The following is a 15,948-nucleotide window of genomic DNA, read 5'->3' on the forward strand; positions in this document are numbered from 1 at the left end:
AGATGGAACTACCATTACCTTTTTTACCTATGCAAAGAAGGAATCTGGTATTTCTGGCTAACATTAATTGTTAGGTCAACTTGCAGATATTGCTGTAGGTTGAGTAATGGACCTGAAATGTCTTAATCCCTGGAATTTAAGAGTATTACATTATGTAGTGAAAGAGAATTTTGCAGATATGACTAAGTAAAGGATCTTGGAGTGGGGCAATTCCTGTTTATTTGGGTGCACCCTAAATGTAATCATAAATATCATTTTGATACAGAGAAAGAGGGAGATTTGATTGCAAAAGATGATCTAAGTAGAGATCTGAGCAATGAACTTTGAAGAGAGAGGAAGTGGCCACAAACCAAGGTATGGAAACTGGAAGCTGATGGGACCAGGGAAACAGATTCTTGTGTAGAGTTTCCAAAAGAAAACTTCCAAGTTGACACCTTGACTTTAGTCCAGTGCAACTAATTTCAGACTTTTTAAGGCAGGAGTATAGGGTTAAAGTTTAAGCTGGTTGTGCATGCCTGTAATCCCAGTGGCTCAAGAGGCTGAAGCAGGAGGATTGCAAATTCTAAGCCAGCCTCAGCAATGTAGTGAGGCCCTAAGTAACTTAGTGAAACCCATCTCAAAATTAAAAAATAAAACTAAAAAGGGCTGGAGATATGACTCAGTAAGTAGTTAAGTGCCTCCAGAGGTAGGCAATCAATCTCTGGTTTAAAAAAAAAAAATTAAGCTGGTGTTAGGAAGGGACTATATGCTTTATGCTTAAGATGAATAGGAAAAAGCCTCCCAACTACATTGGTTGTTTAAAATAAATAACAAGAAAATATCAAACTCATGCAAGCAGATCTGACCAAGCCCTTGACTGAAAGTAACCAGGAACCTCATTTAAATGCATTTCCATATTAAAGACATGCTCAGGAGGGAGACCTAACACAATTTTAGACACAATTTTGACCATGTGCCAAATGGTGCAGGCACAGTAAGAGATTGCAATGTAATCATGAATATTGTTATGTAACCTACAAATATGCAAATTCCTGATCCACAACTATATAAATATGTTGTTTGCCTTTTGACTTTCTTGCCATTCTGTCTATGGAATGGTCACTGCTGCCTGGCTACTCTGTTTATGGGGCTGCCACCTTTCTAAATTAATCAATGCAATAAATGATTCTTTCTAACCCTCTCTTTATTAGCCATGTTTGATTTCTGTCTTGAATGAACTGATTGACCTGCTGAGCTGGTGACATTCTGACCTCCAGAACTGTAAGAGAATAAATTTGAGCTGTTTTAAGCCATAATACTGTGGTAACTTATGACTGCAGCAAAAGGAAACTAATTATGTAAGCCAATGTGTCCCCTCTCTAGCTAATCATTACAAGTCTTTTCAGAAATGTGATCAATATAAATTCAAAGCTAGGGAATCAAGTATCGGTGATGGGCTCCAATGTCTGCATGTAAAATCACTTCTTCATTTTAGAAATGAAGAATCCAAAGCCTGGAGAATGAAGCAACTTAAGACTGTGGGACAGTTCACTTTTAGATTTAATTTTATTATTTTATCTTTTTACTTTTCTTCCCCTAGCTGTGCTTTAATGGAGATGTGATTTCATTTGAGGTTTTATGTTGATATATCCATTAAAATGAAGGAAAAAAAAAGACGAGAAACCTTTCTAAAGTTATGTAATGCTTATTGATTAGAATGTGCATGATGCAATCTGACTTTCTGCATTTAGATTTCTGACCTCTGCAGCTAACCTTTTCTTCTGGAGATTAGACAGCAGGCTGAGAATGCCTTTGAACTTGAGAACAAAGACCAGCATGCAATTTGCATTGGTGTGCTGGTGCTGTGCATAATAAATTGCTTAAAAATTACAGAAGGATAAGATTTTAGGTATAATTTATTTATAAATGGTAAGGATGTTTCCAGCCCTGCTGAAGTTCCTTGTAGGATTTTCATCAGAAAACAAAGTTTCTATGTTTTCTCCCTTCTCCGTGACCGAGCAGCCACCATTGACATGATGATCACATATCTATTCCCCTTACCCCTGCCCACTGCCCTGAGTTCCGGATCCATACATCCAACCACCTCCCAGGTATTTCCATTTGGCTGGATCTCCAGCAACTCCAGTTAAGCTTGGTCACTGGGACTCCAGAACTTGCAGAACTCTGCATATTTTGTGTCTTTGCAGATGCTGTTTCCTCTGGCCCCATCATTTTTTACTTCACCAATGCCTACTTTTTTCCCAAGACTCAACCTAAGAATAGTCTCCTTTAGAAAGTTCCTCTTGATTCTACCTAAATTGGACTTACTTCCTACCCTAGATTAATCTGCAGCATCACACACTAGCCCATACTATTTGCTGAATGAAAGAATGAGAGTAAACTCTCAGTCGGGCATAAAATAAACTCTTATTCTGGTGTTGAGTGTGTTTAGGATCCCTATTAATTAGAGAGATGTTAGGTTCTTCAAACTCAGCATAGGTTAAAGGGCATTAGGGCAATGCTTAAACCCTGCATTCTGGGAGGGGGTCTGTCCCACTCAGTTTGAGCCAAGGTTCAGGGCAGTTCTGTTTAGCTCTACTTGCATCAGGCCCTGATGTCAGCCTGGGCTAGGCATTAGACATGATTGTAGATACTGGGGGATATTTTCCTTTCCCTGGCCTGAAGGCCCCAGTTTAGGAGAAGCCACCAAGACTTTTTTTCTGAGTCTGGGATTTGGATTCAGACAAAACCTAAGTACTAATCCAGTCTCTATCACCTCCCGGCAACAATCTTGAGCAAGTTATTTAGCTCTGAGCTTCACTTTTGTTATTGGTCAAATGGAAACAAGAGCATCTAGACACCAGGATTCTTTTGAGGATTACAATATAAGTTAATTCATAGTTAAATACATAGCACCTAAGAATACATAACCCACTCATGCTTTTCTAATGCACATTAATTGGAAAGAATTATTTCCTAGGGGAAGTGCTAGATACTGGTCAAAGCTGATTCTGAGTATCAAGATAACTTATCATATTAAGCATATCTGATTGGTTGCTGGAAGCAGTGCAGGAAGCTGTAGCTACAGGAACAGGTCAGAGACCCTGGGGTGAGAAACAGACTCAGTGAAAAGTGTGTCCATGGTGGAGGAGAGCCTTAGGAAATGCCTACATGTCCAAGACCATATTTGAAATGAAAAAAAGACAAGAGGTGGTCAGTATTGCTTTCCTTTATCAATTCTCCCTTGTCTCCCCCGTTATCTGCATAGACATTTCTGTGAAGCCTCTGAACACAGTTTTTTCTTAATATTTATTTTTTAGTTGTAGTTGGATGCAAAACCTTTATTTTATTTATTTTTATGTGGTGCTGAGGATTGAACCCAGGGCCTTGCCTCTGCAGTAGGCAAGTGCTCTACTGCTGAGCCACAACCCCAGTCCCTAACACAAGGATTTTGATCACTGGAGTTTTCAGAAACTTCTATCAATTCTGGCTAAAGAAGCCACTGCAAACTTGCTAGGTGGTTTCTTTTGGTGCTGGGGATGGAACCCAGGGCATTGAGCATACCTCTGAGCTATACCTTAGCCCCAGCCCCAGCCAGATGATTTCTTACCTTCAGCTCAGCCATTTCCCTTCTGCTTTAAGTGTGATGACTTGGAGAAATCCAGATCCAGGGAGAGTGTGCAGTCAAATGCTTCTTACCACCTTCCAGATGTTCTTGTTCCCACTAATACACTGTGCCTCATTGGTCAGCAGGTCTCTCAAGGGAGCCAGAAGAATTGCTTAACCATTGAATATATTAGGGAGAAAGTCCAGCAATCTTTTACCTAAATGTCTTGCACAACTGTTTTGTTTTTCTTTGCAGTGCTGGCGGTCAAACCCAGGGTGTCACACTTGCTAGGCAAGCATTCTGCCACTGAACTACATCCCCAACCATGCTTTTGGTTTTTTATTAAACACAGACTATTTCTGAAAGAGTTTGCAAAAGCATTGTTCCTCTTTACCTGACATAAATATTGGCTAATTAATTATTTGTTTCACTTGAAAGAAGAAGACTTAGTACAAAAGGCAGAGAATTTAAAGCTATCTGGAAAAGGAAATGTGGGAGTTAGTGCCTGCTGATGATGGTAGTGGATTCTCTATTCAGTCCTGCCTCAGGCCAGGAAGGGATAGGGCAGATGCTCATTTCCCCAGAGAAGAGTGAGAAAATGAACTGTGCTCTCTTCCAGGTATTTCCACAGAACTTATTGAAGATAGGGCCTGAGCCCAAGAGTCTAGGCCTCTGCAGTTGCCTGGCAGGAATGAGCTCAGGTTTCTGGGTAAACTATTCAGAGCCTGAGCACTTTATTCAAAGCAAACTGAAATGTTTTCTACTATTTTTCTTAATTTCTTCAAATATATTTAGTTAATATATTTCTTATAAATTCTTTAGTAAATGTGTTCCCTAATGCCTTTCCCCCTCTAAAACCAGACAGGGGGATTACTCTCTAGCCATTTCTCCAAGGACTCCCTTGTCCTCCATCTTGGCATCTCTCCTCAGTCACCAGAAGGTAGTGACTTCATGGCTAGTGATATTCAGGAAGGAAGCAAATGTACCTCAAGTGCTTGCTTGTGCCAAGTTTTTCTACAGATACTACCTCATTTAATTTCACAAAAACAATTTTGTAAGGTAGGCTTTATTATCACATACTCAAATGCAACAGGCCAGGTAGAAAATGTAAATGAGTAAAGCAGGCTAAGTGATTTTTTTGAGATAAGATGTAGCTACAATTTTTAAACATTGGCAAAAGGAAGGAAACATTAAGTTAAAACTTTTGAGTCTAAGAGGTATTTGAAAATTTAGGTTTATTAGCTGTGCAGATGCTCCTCCCATTAAGAGATGAAATATTTTTCTTAGCAAACATGATACAAAGAAAAGAAAAATGCTTATGTCTTAGGACTTATTCATTTTTTGCAGCCTGAGACTAATATGCAAATAAGCAGGACTATTAGCTTCCAGAGGTCCAGGCATCAGCCACGGTAACTGCCAAATGTGTGAAGGAGGCAATTGACTGTCAGGTGACTGCAGATGCATGAGTGATCCCAGATGAACTCAATAGAGACAAACCATCAGTTAAACCCAGCCCAAACTGCTGCCCTACAGAACTGTGAGCAAATAGAATGGTGTTATTGAATGCTATTAAGTTTTGGGGTTGGTTGTTAAGTGGTGATAGATAAAGGATTTATTTATGCAGTCAAAAACATATAAAGGCAGCCAGACACAGTGATGCAAACCGATAATCCCAGGAGCTCAGGAAGCTGAGGCAGGAAGATTGCAAGTTCAAAGCCAGCCTCAGCAACTTAGTGAGACCCTAAGCAACTCAGTGAGACCCTGTCTCTAAATAAAATACAAATAAGGGCTGGGGATGTGACTCAGTGGTTAAGTGCCATTGAGTTCAATCCCTGGTAAAAAAAAAAAAAAAAAAAAAAAAAAACAACCAAACAATAAACATATAAAGGCCTGAAATGTCTGGAGGTTGCCCGTTTGATACCTTCTCCCTAGACATCTAGGTCTAAGCACCCTCCAGAGGTCCCTGGGCTACAGCATATGCAGCAGCAGCAAAATAAGTTGTGTGAGGTGTTCACACAGAAAGAGCCAGACAAAAGGGAAACAAGTGATGTGTTAGTGACAAACTGAATTGATGCCTGCAGAGCGGGCAGCTTACAGGACATCTCAGCATGTCAGCATAGACAGATAATATTGTGGTATTCTTTATATAAGCTTCTGTGGAATTTATGTGCAAACCAGGAAGAAGGGGGTAGAGACCCCTGCTTTACTGAGGGTAAGTTTTCACTATTTGCGAAAGATTTAAACTCAAAATAGAAAGTAAATTAGAGGAAGATATCTCTTGCATATATGAGTTATGAGTACCTTGGACCTTGAATCTCTATTATCTTGGAAATTACCTTTGGGGGTTAAAAAAAAAAAGCTTTAGTGCTTTATTTTTCCATAAACTTTCTGTGCTTTCTACTGAACCAGTTTTGATGGCAGATTTTAAAGGTGTTTCAGATCTTCTTTAGGAGTGGGAGATTTCTGAAGGAGTCAGAAATCTGATCATTGTATGAAAAAAACTTTGAGGGACCTGAAAATATTTAAAATTTAATTAACTTATCCCCAGACTTTAGGGATTCCTCCTAGGTAAGTTAACTTTATTTCCTGTCCTTTTCTATTTTTGTTACAGCAATTAAATGAAAGAAGCATTTGCTTCATAACTACTATATTCGAGGCACTGTGCTATATACACCCAATGGATGTGAGATTAAATAAAATAGGTACAGATAGTTCTGATTCTATAATGGGTTTCTATTTGAATTAATATAATCACACATACCATTACAGACTGCAGTAAGTACTGTAATAGTGAAGAGTCCAGGATGTTAAGGGAGGTATCAGGGAGCACAGCCCAGACCAGCAGGGTCAGGGAAGGCTTCTTGGAGGAGGTGATGTCTGAGCCACATCACACAGAATGGGAGTTGGACAGAAAGGGCATTGAACAGGGGGAAGAAAAATGTGTACAAAGATAGAAAAGCAGAAGTGCAGTGTGTTCACTGAACTGTGTTAAGGGCCCTCTGACTAAAATTAGAAGAGTGGAGGGATCTAGTCAGAAAGGCTTCTGGGAAGGGAAAAAGTTTTGGCAGACATTTAAGGCAGGAAAAATAGAGATGAGTCAAGAGATGACCTTCTGGATGGGGTGATCAGCCTTCAAAAAAGGCATCAGGGTAGGAGTAGGTTGTATGGAGTTAACTGAAAAGCATATTGGACCCAAGCAGAGTCACAGTATCAAAGTAATGAGCAACAACAACAAAGCTGCTAAAATCCAGGCATAGGAGGATGAATTTGGTGAACCAATGCGGGGACATGTGGGGCAGAGAACCTGAAAAGCAGCAGGAATTGGAGACAGCAGACAGCTCTCTCAGCTTAAATGCAAGATAGGAGGTTAATTCTGCAGAAACTCTGAAAAAAAAAAAAGTTCAAACTCACAAAGACCAGGGAGTTGGGGGCAGGATAGCACCAAACAAGTGTAATAAGCAGTGATGAGACCTCCAGCCTGCTTAGTGCTCAGGAGGCTGGGCCAAAAGAATGACTTGAGCCCAGGAGTTTGGGACCAGCCTGGACAACACAGAGAAACCTTGACTCAAAACCAAAACCAAACACCTCCAACCTCCTTTGCCCACTGTATTTCCAGAATGCTATCAGCAAGTATTTTATTCTCCAGATGTGAGTCTGGAAGATTTGTCTTTAGGACAGCGACTTGGAAATACTATACAATTGAATAAATATTATTAAATATAAAATGAAAATTTTCTGGAGACACTTTTTTTAATGAAGTGAATGTTCCTCTCTTTTAACTCACATATCTATAAATGAACAATTATTTCTAAAGGGAAATGAGAATTCAGTATTATTCAGAATTCAATATCATTTCATCCAATTCTTTGTGGTTTTACATATGTAAATGTTGAGAAAATTTGTTCACATAAATAAGAAGGTATGAATGTTAGAGATTTTGTGATGGCTTCACTTCTCAATTAAACATCAAAAATCATAGTAATTTATCATTAAATATTATTTTAAATGATCTACTATCAACAACTCAATTAGGTTATTCTTTAATTGCATTGGAAGCAAGTAATTGGAAATCTGACTGGAAAGACTATTACTCAGCTATTGGAACCATTTACTTTAAATACTACACTTTCACTTAGAGGTACTTTGTCTAACTCATTTATTCAGAAGGGGCTGGGGAAATAAAAATGTTAATTTAATAGATCTTTTTAATGTAATATTTTTGATATTTTTTGACATTTTTATAGACTAAGGATTGCTATGGAAGAATGTGTCACAGCCTTGGCTATTTCTTATCAAAATTTTCCTCTTTGCTTGGAGAAATTATAAAAAAATTATGGGGAGTGGGACAGGTAAAGTCCTTAAATCAAAAAAATATTTAGGACTGTCCTATTGTTGGTATCTTGAAGACATTTGCAACCTGGGCAATATATTGTTGTACTATCGACAAAGATATATACAAATGGAAATTGATTATCTGGAAAATGATCTCCTTAAAACTATCTGTGGCTTATATACCCCTCAAAATGGATACTTGCATCTATCCCAATTTGAAGGCCAGTGACTCACACCGAGAAAATGGAAAACATACCCAAGAAGTTAGGGGATTCTTAGAGGGTAATGAGAGTAGGATCACAGAGCATTCCCTCTAGGATAAAGTTAGACAACAGAGAACTGCAGAACAGCTGCAAATAAAAGATGGGTCTCAGTGAGGTTTTGCATCTTGACTGGGGTTTAGAAGTTCTGTTCTTCACAATTACTTATTGATAGCCTTGGTAAAGTTTAGTGGTTGGACAACTGAGAAAAAAAGAGAGGTGGCTTATTTAAGATGATAAGGCACTGATTAGAAGGTACCTGGATTAGAAAGAAACACGTAGCGACAACAAAAATAGTAGTATATCAAAGGCCAACTCTTCCTGTTTGGCCAATAGGTGATGTGATCTCACATTCATCTTAGTATGCGTGACCTTAAGAGGGAAGAAACAGATCAGTTCCTTAAGGTGAGATCATGTAGCAGCAAAGATGAACTTTGATGAACTCTTTTATAACGGTGCTCATAAAAGTAGAATCTACAGTCTACGCATGTTCTTCTTTTTGATGTGTTCTGAAAGCCTGGATTTTGACTACCTGCATCAGAATCACCTGGTTTGTCAAGTTAAAAATACAAAATCCTGGCCTTATTCCATACATAAGAATTGGCTGGGGAATGAGGCAGAGAAGAAATTTTGGAATCTGTATTTTAAATGAGCACTTCAGGGAATTTTTATATACTTTTGAGTTTGAAAGCCTTTAAGTCCTTATATGAAATTGCAGGTTAATTGTAATGGAAAGTCAGATCTTTTTCGTATTCAATGGAGCAGCCCTGGCAAACTCTTGCCTCCCCATGTTTTACACAAGCAAACATACTGTGGAATATTTGAGGCCCAGGGCTAAATTTCCCAGAATATTTCTCTCCAACCACAATGATTTAGCTCAGTCGTGTGACTATGGAGAAATAAAATTTTAATTTCCTTCTCCTCTTTTCCCCAAAACAATATCCTCAGTTGAATTTCAACAGATACTAAATCAATGCAAACATCCTGTTAGTCCTTCAAACTTCTTAAAATAGAATGCTATCTGTGCTTTAAAAAATTCAATTAAACCACCATCTATTAAATACCCATATAAAGCCCTACCTTTGTTGGGTGCTATCACACACACTACTGAAATGAAGATTCCAAAACATAATGGCAGCAATTAAGAGCTCTTCATCTCAGTTTAATGGCCCAGAACATCAGTTCCATGAAGCACATTTTGAGAATGGACAGGAAAACAGTGTGTGGAACCCTTGGATTATATCATGAATGCTTCAAGGAAGGAAAATTATGAGAGCCTGAGCTAACCTTAACATGACTCAATCCCTTTGGAAGTAGCTCTTTTTAAAAGCAGTGTAGGGGAAGAGAGATTTCTTTTCTCATTCATGGCCACATTCATGGCTGAGGCCCCTATAACAAAAGGCAGATTAACAGGAGAAAGGCATTTATTTGATGTTTATTTTATAATAAACTTATTTAATATAAATTTAAGACTCAGAGAAACAGAGAAATCTGTTTTTACTGACAGTTGTGCATTAGTATGATTGGCGGTTCATACTAATGAAACTAGCAAGGTCTGTATGTTCAGGTTCTGTTTGGTATCTCTCTCTGTCTTGGAGGATAAGACAGATATAGGGAGGGTATCTCTGGAATAAAGGGTTTATGACCTAAATCACAGAGAAGGTTAACTAGATTTTATGACCTGCTTCAGGACAGAAAGAGTGAAGGGGAGGTATGAGTGACCTTCCCACTGTTTTCTCAAATGCCCAGGTGCTATATTTTGGAGTAACGTGTCCTGAACTCCATGAGCATTAAGGTAAAGAGAGCAGTCTAAATCCTTAATTGGATTCCAACTAAGGGTCTTGCCCACCTGAGGGACAGATGAATGGCAATATGCCTTCACATCTCGTCACCCCTATAATGTGTGAGAATATTGGTTTACAGCTCAGTTGGGGGAACAAAGCAACTTGCTCTATCAAAAAGGTAAGAAAATTAATACTTTCTAAAAACTATTTTTGTATTTATACTTATTATCTATAAGCAATTCTTAAGACTAATTCTTAGCATTCTTGACATTTTAAAAATTTTGGCAATGGTGGGGACCAAACCAAGGGTCTTAAATATGCTAGGTAAGTTGCTATCCTTTATAAAAAGGAAAATACAAAATATTTTAGCTGATTTAGGCTTTGTGTAGCATTTGGTTTCTACTTTTCAACTGCACAGCCTTTGGCATAACACATTTATACCAAATTCCATATTCAGATCATGATTTGCATTACTCTCCTTTATACTGAAAAACAAACCAGAGCTAGGTCTTGTCAGTGAGGAAGTGAACTGGAGAATAATCTAGCTGATGAAAAGTGCTTTAAAAATGCTTTTTCAAATTCCCTAGACTGCCTTCTAAAAGCACTCACTTACATTATTTTTTAATATCCTCTTTCAGAATATCTTGATTTCTAAACTATTTTTGAAATTTAGTTAAAATGAATAAAAAACAAGAGCTGAAGTTGTGTATTTATTATTATTTTAAAAATTTGGAACAAGATCAGAAACAGAGGGAATATAGATGATATGGTAATAAAATAAAGCAACAAAGTACAGTTTTTTGAAACCAATTTTATGCACTAAGGAAGAAATAGAGTGGAGACAATTAAACAAGCAAAAGAGATAGATAAAAAATGATGGACAATTATGCAGACATGCACATGAACACACACACGCCATTCCTCAAAAGCTCTGGAGTGATTGTGTAATCCAAGAATCCTAGTTCATAATTCATGTAAATGTGTTGCTGTGAAACTTATTTTTACTTCTCTCCATACATACATTGTTGAGACAGAATAATATCATCAGTAAACTATATTTAAGGAACATTTCAGGAGCTGAATTTTCTTAAAAACAAAGCAAAACAAACAAAAAACACTGAAGAGGTTGTAAATCTGTCTTTGTGAAGGTCTTAGATTTCATGATACCTATTTCCAAAGAGAAAACAGTAGAAGGCTGCAGACAGTTGTAACCTAGAGTGAAGGAGCTGTCATTTTCTCACAGAATTCTTCTTTTTGGTACTGCTGTTCTCTATGCATTATTAATCTGTATTTATATTTAACTTCAGCTATTAGTCCGCCTCTCCCAGCCACCAAGCCATTTGCAAAGAAGAGGAGAGGGAGATAAGGATTGCTATTCTTAGGTATTCCAGTGTGTGATGAGGGGGAGACAATTAAATAACACCATTTAGCATCTTTGAACATGACATAGATTGTTTTGGGTAGACAACTCAGGGCTGGTTGACATAAACTTTTTCCTCAAGAAAGTAAAAAGAATAGAGATACATTTTTGAAGTAGTTAATTAAGGCTTCAGCAATGAATGTGGGAAAATTACAGAGCCATAAAAACCCTCCAGTTCCAGTCAAGAGTAAATTTTCTCTGCAGTACTGTCACTGCTCATTTACTGCATCATGTTGACAATGTCTCATATTTCCACAGGCTTTTATATAACCTATAAACAGGGACAGAAAGGTGAGGAACAGAGAGAACGGGGACAAAGTCTGGACCTCCCACATTGTCACTTCCTTTCATTTTTCCATTAAAGGGTGAGATTGAAGGAGCATTTTAAGATGATTAATAATTGACACAGCAAGAGGAAAGCTGTGATGTTAATAATTGACACAGCAAGAGGAAAGCTGTGAAAACTGCCACTGCTTGCTCGCTCTTCCAAAAGATGAGTGTAATTCAGTCATAATGAAGGCTCTTTAATGTTCCTCCCACAAACCTTTTTCTATCAGGAAAGCCTGAGATCTGCAGGCAAGAAAAATAATCATATATAAGTTTTAAGCAGAAAAATTCAAATGCTAATACTAAATTTTTCCCTATTTTTTGTTTCTGTATGTTAGCCTGTTGTTCATTATAGAACTAGCTTTCTGAGATTTTACTCAGAAAACCACAGATTAAATAATAAAGAAAATTCTACTAAAATGGAAAACATTTGCCAGTAAGTTGGTGATAATGTCAACTAAATCAGAAAGAATGAAGGTGAATCTCCTAATACTTACCTAATGGACTTTTATGTGAATTATCTATACTGTGACAAACAAAGGTATATCAGATATATACCTTTAGAGTCACAAGCAAATGATTTTCCTCTATTATTTGTAATATAGTCTTATTCTCGAATTCTTCTTGTATCTTGGATCCTTATTTTCCCTTTGCTCTGATTTTCTCCTTTTAAATTTAAATAAGACAGGATAAAATAAATTGCCTGTGCCTACAAAAGGCTCTTCCCCAACTTTTTAAAAAAACTACTTCTGAAAATAAATTTGGAAACCATTTCTCTCCAAATTTGAGAACCCATTTTATCAAGAAAAGACAGATACCAACCTGATTACCTTCTTTTAAAAAGTATCTCTTTTCTATGACCTGTAAGAAACAAATAAAGAGTTTGAGACTTTGCACACATATCTGGAAAAAGCAGCTAACTGTAATGGGTCAGTGATGGGACTAAAAGGAATGTATCCAAATTAAGGATTTCATTTAACAGATGCAGACATTTTGTACAATGAGTTAAAATCTAGTGCCAATGAGATCAGGATTGCGAAAGTATTTCCAGAAAGGCCTGTTTCATTCCAAAAAGCATGAGAGATCAAAACAATAAATGAACAAACAAACAACTAAATGACAGAATAAGATAAGATCCCTGCAATTTCTAGAGCACAGTAGGAAATCTGGCTCTAAGTTTCCTAGCTGTTGATCTCAAAAGGCATGGAACAGAATCCATAGTTAAAGCAAAGCACTTGCCCATTATAATAGTACAGCTATTCCTTAAAGAGGACATCAATGTGATGTGGTGAATTGCCATATGCCTATAGGAAATAGTGATGAATTCTGTATATCCTTAATGTAGACAGATGATAACAAAGATAGTTAATTAGCTTCCTTTATGGACTTCATTGGCATCCTTAGTTCAGGGGTTCTGAACTGTCTGTATTTGATAAGTAGGAGAAATAAGTTAAATCAATGGCTGTATCTGCACAAATCTATCTCTACTATTGAAAAGAAACTCTCAAATATACGTTCTAATGTAATGAGCTTGAGAACACCATATTTTCAGATGATGAAAAACATTTTTAAAAAATAATGAAATATGTTCTAACACTTGAGAAACTGCAATAGTTGTAGAGGCAGTGCTATTTTCTTTACATAGAGCAGCTGTGATAAGGAAAGTTAATTAAATAAGAACACAGGTTACCTGGAGAAGAGCTCTAATACATTCATAAAGAATTCCTCAGAATGAGAGTAGTACATGTTCTTCCTGGCCTGTACTTTGACTGGCCTGAGAGCCAGATTATCCAGATTTTTTTTTTTTTTTTTAATCTTGGAGTCTATGGTTAGGTTATTTTAAGCCACAAGAGACCCAAAGCAAAGTTGCATTCATTGGCTCAGGGGTAAAAACGCTGGTTCTGGAATGGTGTACATCTCAAAACACTTGATGCCACAAAAATAAGGAACTGCTTCCCTTTCCTCTGTCCATGGCATGACAGGAAAATCTTACCAGTTAGAGTAGTATTACTACTATCTAAGGAAGTCTGAAGAAGGAATTAGACTCCCTTTTGGAGAACAAATCTTTACATTAACTTCTGGAAGATCTGACATATAGAAAACTGGGTACAACTTTACTGCTAGATGCCTAGGATTTAGACAACCATATCAGGCTGTAGAGGTCTGGTCAACCTCAAAATCTACATATATTTTGTTGAGATTTAGGCAACAAAGAGAAATGACACTTTTTGCTTTTGCTGATAGTTCTTTACCCCCAACTTGTAATGTCCTTTTCTTACTAAACCTTACTGTCTTAAGACAATCAAATTGTTTCTTCTTCTTTAAAAATAAATGTTGCCCGACAACCTGGTTTATTCTAAGTAGGAGAATTAATTCTCTATATCTTCCTTTTTAAATTTCAAAATTAATAATTTAAAATTTTAAATAATATGCTGTGGAACCATTTTGGGCCAGACACAGACATTTATGATGTTGCTCTTTGAGGACAGAATTTTGTATGAGATGGGTGCAGTGGATCTAAACCAAATGGAAATTTTTATGCTTTAGGTTTGAAAACAATGTGGAGAGAAAATCTGGTTCTTTGAAGTGTTCTCCAATGTTTTTCATGTTGTGGCATAATTAGAAAATGCTAATATTTGTACAGCACACCCCCTATCACCCAGACCTCCTGTCTGGAGGTTCTGGATGCTCTGAGAGCTGTGGCAATCAGTATTTGAACACATCTATACCCTATTTACCACACGCCACTTAAGTTCTGAGTGAGGCAAAATTTTCTTAATGGGCTAATATTAAACACAGAGGGGAGTATGGTTTATCTTCTGGTGACCTTGAAAAAAAGAAACAAATATTTATGATCTCTAAATAGTTAAAAATTTCTTTTTCATAATGAAGATCTACAAGGAGAAAAATGTTTTTTCTTAGGAGATTATACTTAAAAAGAAATATAATACAGAAGTTAATCTTTTTCAATGAGACATGCAGGGAAGCATCCTGTTTCATTTTACTATCCAATGTCAACATTGGGCAAACAACTTAAACTTGATTAATGTTACGTGCAATGCAGGTATTTGTTCTTGTGAAGGAAAGACCAGTATGCTGAGTCATCCTAAAGTTTCATTCTAGCTCAGTGATAATAAGATGACACCAGCAAAGAGTCAATAACCTGAAAGCAAAAGTTTCTATTCTGGAAATATTATGGAATCAAGAAAACAACATAACCTTACAAAGTTAGAGTAACATTTAACTTAATGGAGAATAATAATAGCTCAAAAAGCAGAAAGAACTCAGGCTTGTATTGTGCAGAATCTTCTCAGTGCAGTGCCTTTTTTGAGGGGGGCATGAGGAAGTAACAAAAAGAGTAGAAAATGAGTAAGCATAAATTGTCTCAAGGAGAGGAATTAGGTATGTTTTGAAAAACTCCACTTGAATCCAGTAGTTTTCACTCTTTGCTTAGAGAACACTGGTGATGGAATAAATACGTCAGCAGGCCTTGAGCAATTATATCAACAGATAAGAGAGGCCAAAATAGGTATTATTCAGGCTGTGAAGTTTGGGGTGAAGGAATAAAGGGACACGGCATTCCACAAAGACTTTAAACTTTCAAATATATAAATTACGTTTAAAAATAACTTAATTGAAGCCATTACCTTATCAAAAAACCTACTGATCTTGACAGCATTGGAAGAACCTGCAGCTAAATACCGAGGATTTGTACAATCCTAGAAAACATAAGAGCCACAAATAAAAGTTAGAAAGCAAAAGTTCTTCAATAATTTGAACTTTCTGTTGCACATTTCTATACTAAATAATTAGGATACTCTAATAAAATATTCAAATAATTTTCAAATTATGATGCACAAAGCAAAAAGGAAGGTATCAAAGAGAAGGCTACTTACTCTTTGTCATTTAAACAATTTTAGAGTATAGGGAATCAATTCATCATCAATTCATAAAGGAAGACAGAACTGTTTACTAACAAAACAAACAAAAAATAAGATACTAATCAGGTACCTGTCTGCATTTGTCCTGAAAACCAGAAATAGAGCCATTACAAACAGTCCTCATATTTTAGGACTAGGTACTCACTAGTGCTCAACTAAATACTATGCAGTTTATAAAACAGAATGAAGCATTAAAATAAGGATTTAGAGAAGTACAGAATAAATAGAAGAATTGTCAAGGATTTCTCCATCTTGTGGTAGGTCACAAAGATATACCCTTTTTGACATTAATAAATAA

At 36.8% G+C, this 15,948-nt stretch overlaps 2 protein-coding genes across 2 annotated transcripts in view; both read right to left on the reverse strand.

The window, feature by feature from the left end:
* Positions 1-3,747, reverse strand: part of Hgd (homogentisate 1,2-dioxygenase) — a 45,241-nt gene extending 41,494 nt beyond the window's left edge. Inside the window, exon 1 of the mRNA XM_046457809.2 lies at positions 3,590-3,747. Within this exon, the coding sequence (XP_046313765.1) occupies positions 3,590-3,604 (15 nt within the window). The 5' untranslated portion in view covers positions 3,605-3,747. The remainder of the gene's footprint in view (positions 1-3,589) is intronic.
* Positions 3,748-10,659: 6,912 nt separating this feature from the next.
* The window catches only part of Rabl3 (RAB, member of RAS oncogene family like 3), a 41,978-nt gene continuing 36,689 nt past the window's right edge, over positions 10,660-15,948 (reverse strand). Inside the window, exons 6-8 of the mRNA XM_046458039.2 lie at positions 15,357-15,428; positions 12,532-12,570; positions 10,660-11,952 (exon numbers count right to left, since the gene is read on the reverse strand). Of these exons, the coding sequence (XP_046313995.1) occupies positions 11,887-11,952; positions 12,532-12,570; positions 15,357-15,428 (177 nt within the window). The 3' untranslated portion in view covers positions 10,660-11,886. The remainder of the gene's footprint in view (positions 11,953-12,531; positions 12,571-15,356; positions 15,429-15,948) is intronic.

This window comes from Marmota monax, unplaced genomic scaffold, assembly GCF_021218885.2.
Source record: "Marmota monax isolate L192 unplaced genomic scaffold, Marmota_monax_Labrador192_F-V1.1 WCK01_AAM20220418_F8-fsc00052, whole genome shotgun sequence".
Taxonomy (NCBI): domain Eukaryota; kingdom Metazoa; phylum Chordata; class Mammalia; order Rodentia; family Sciuridae; genus Marmota; species Marmota monax.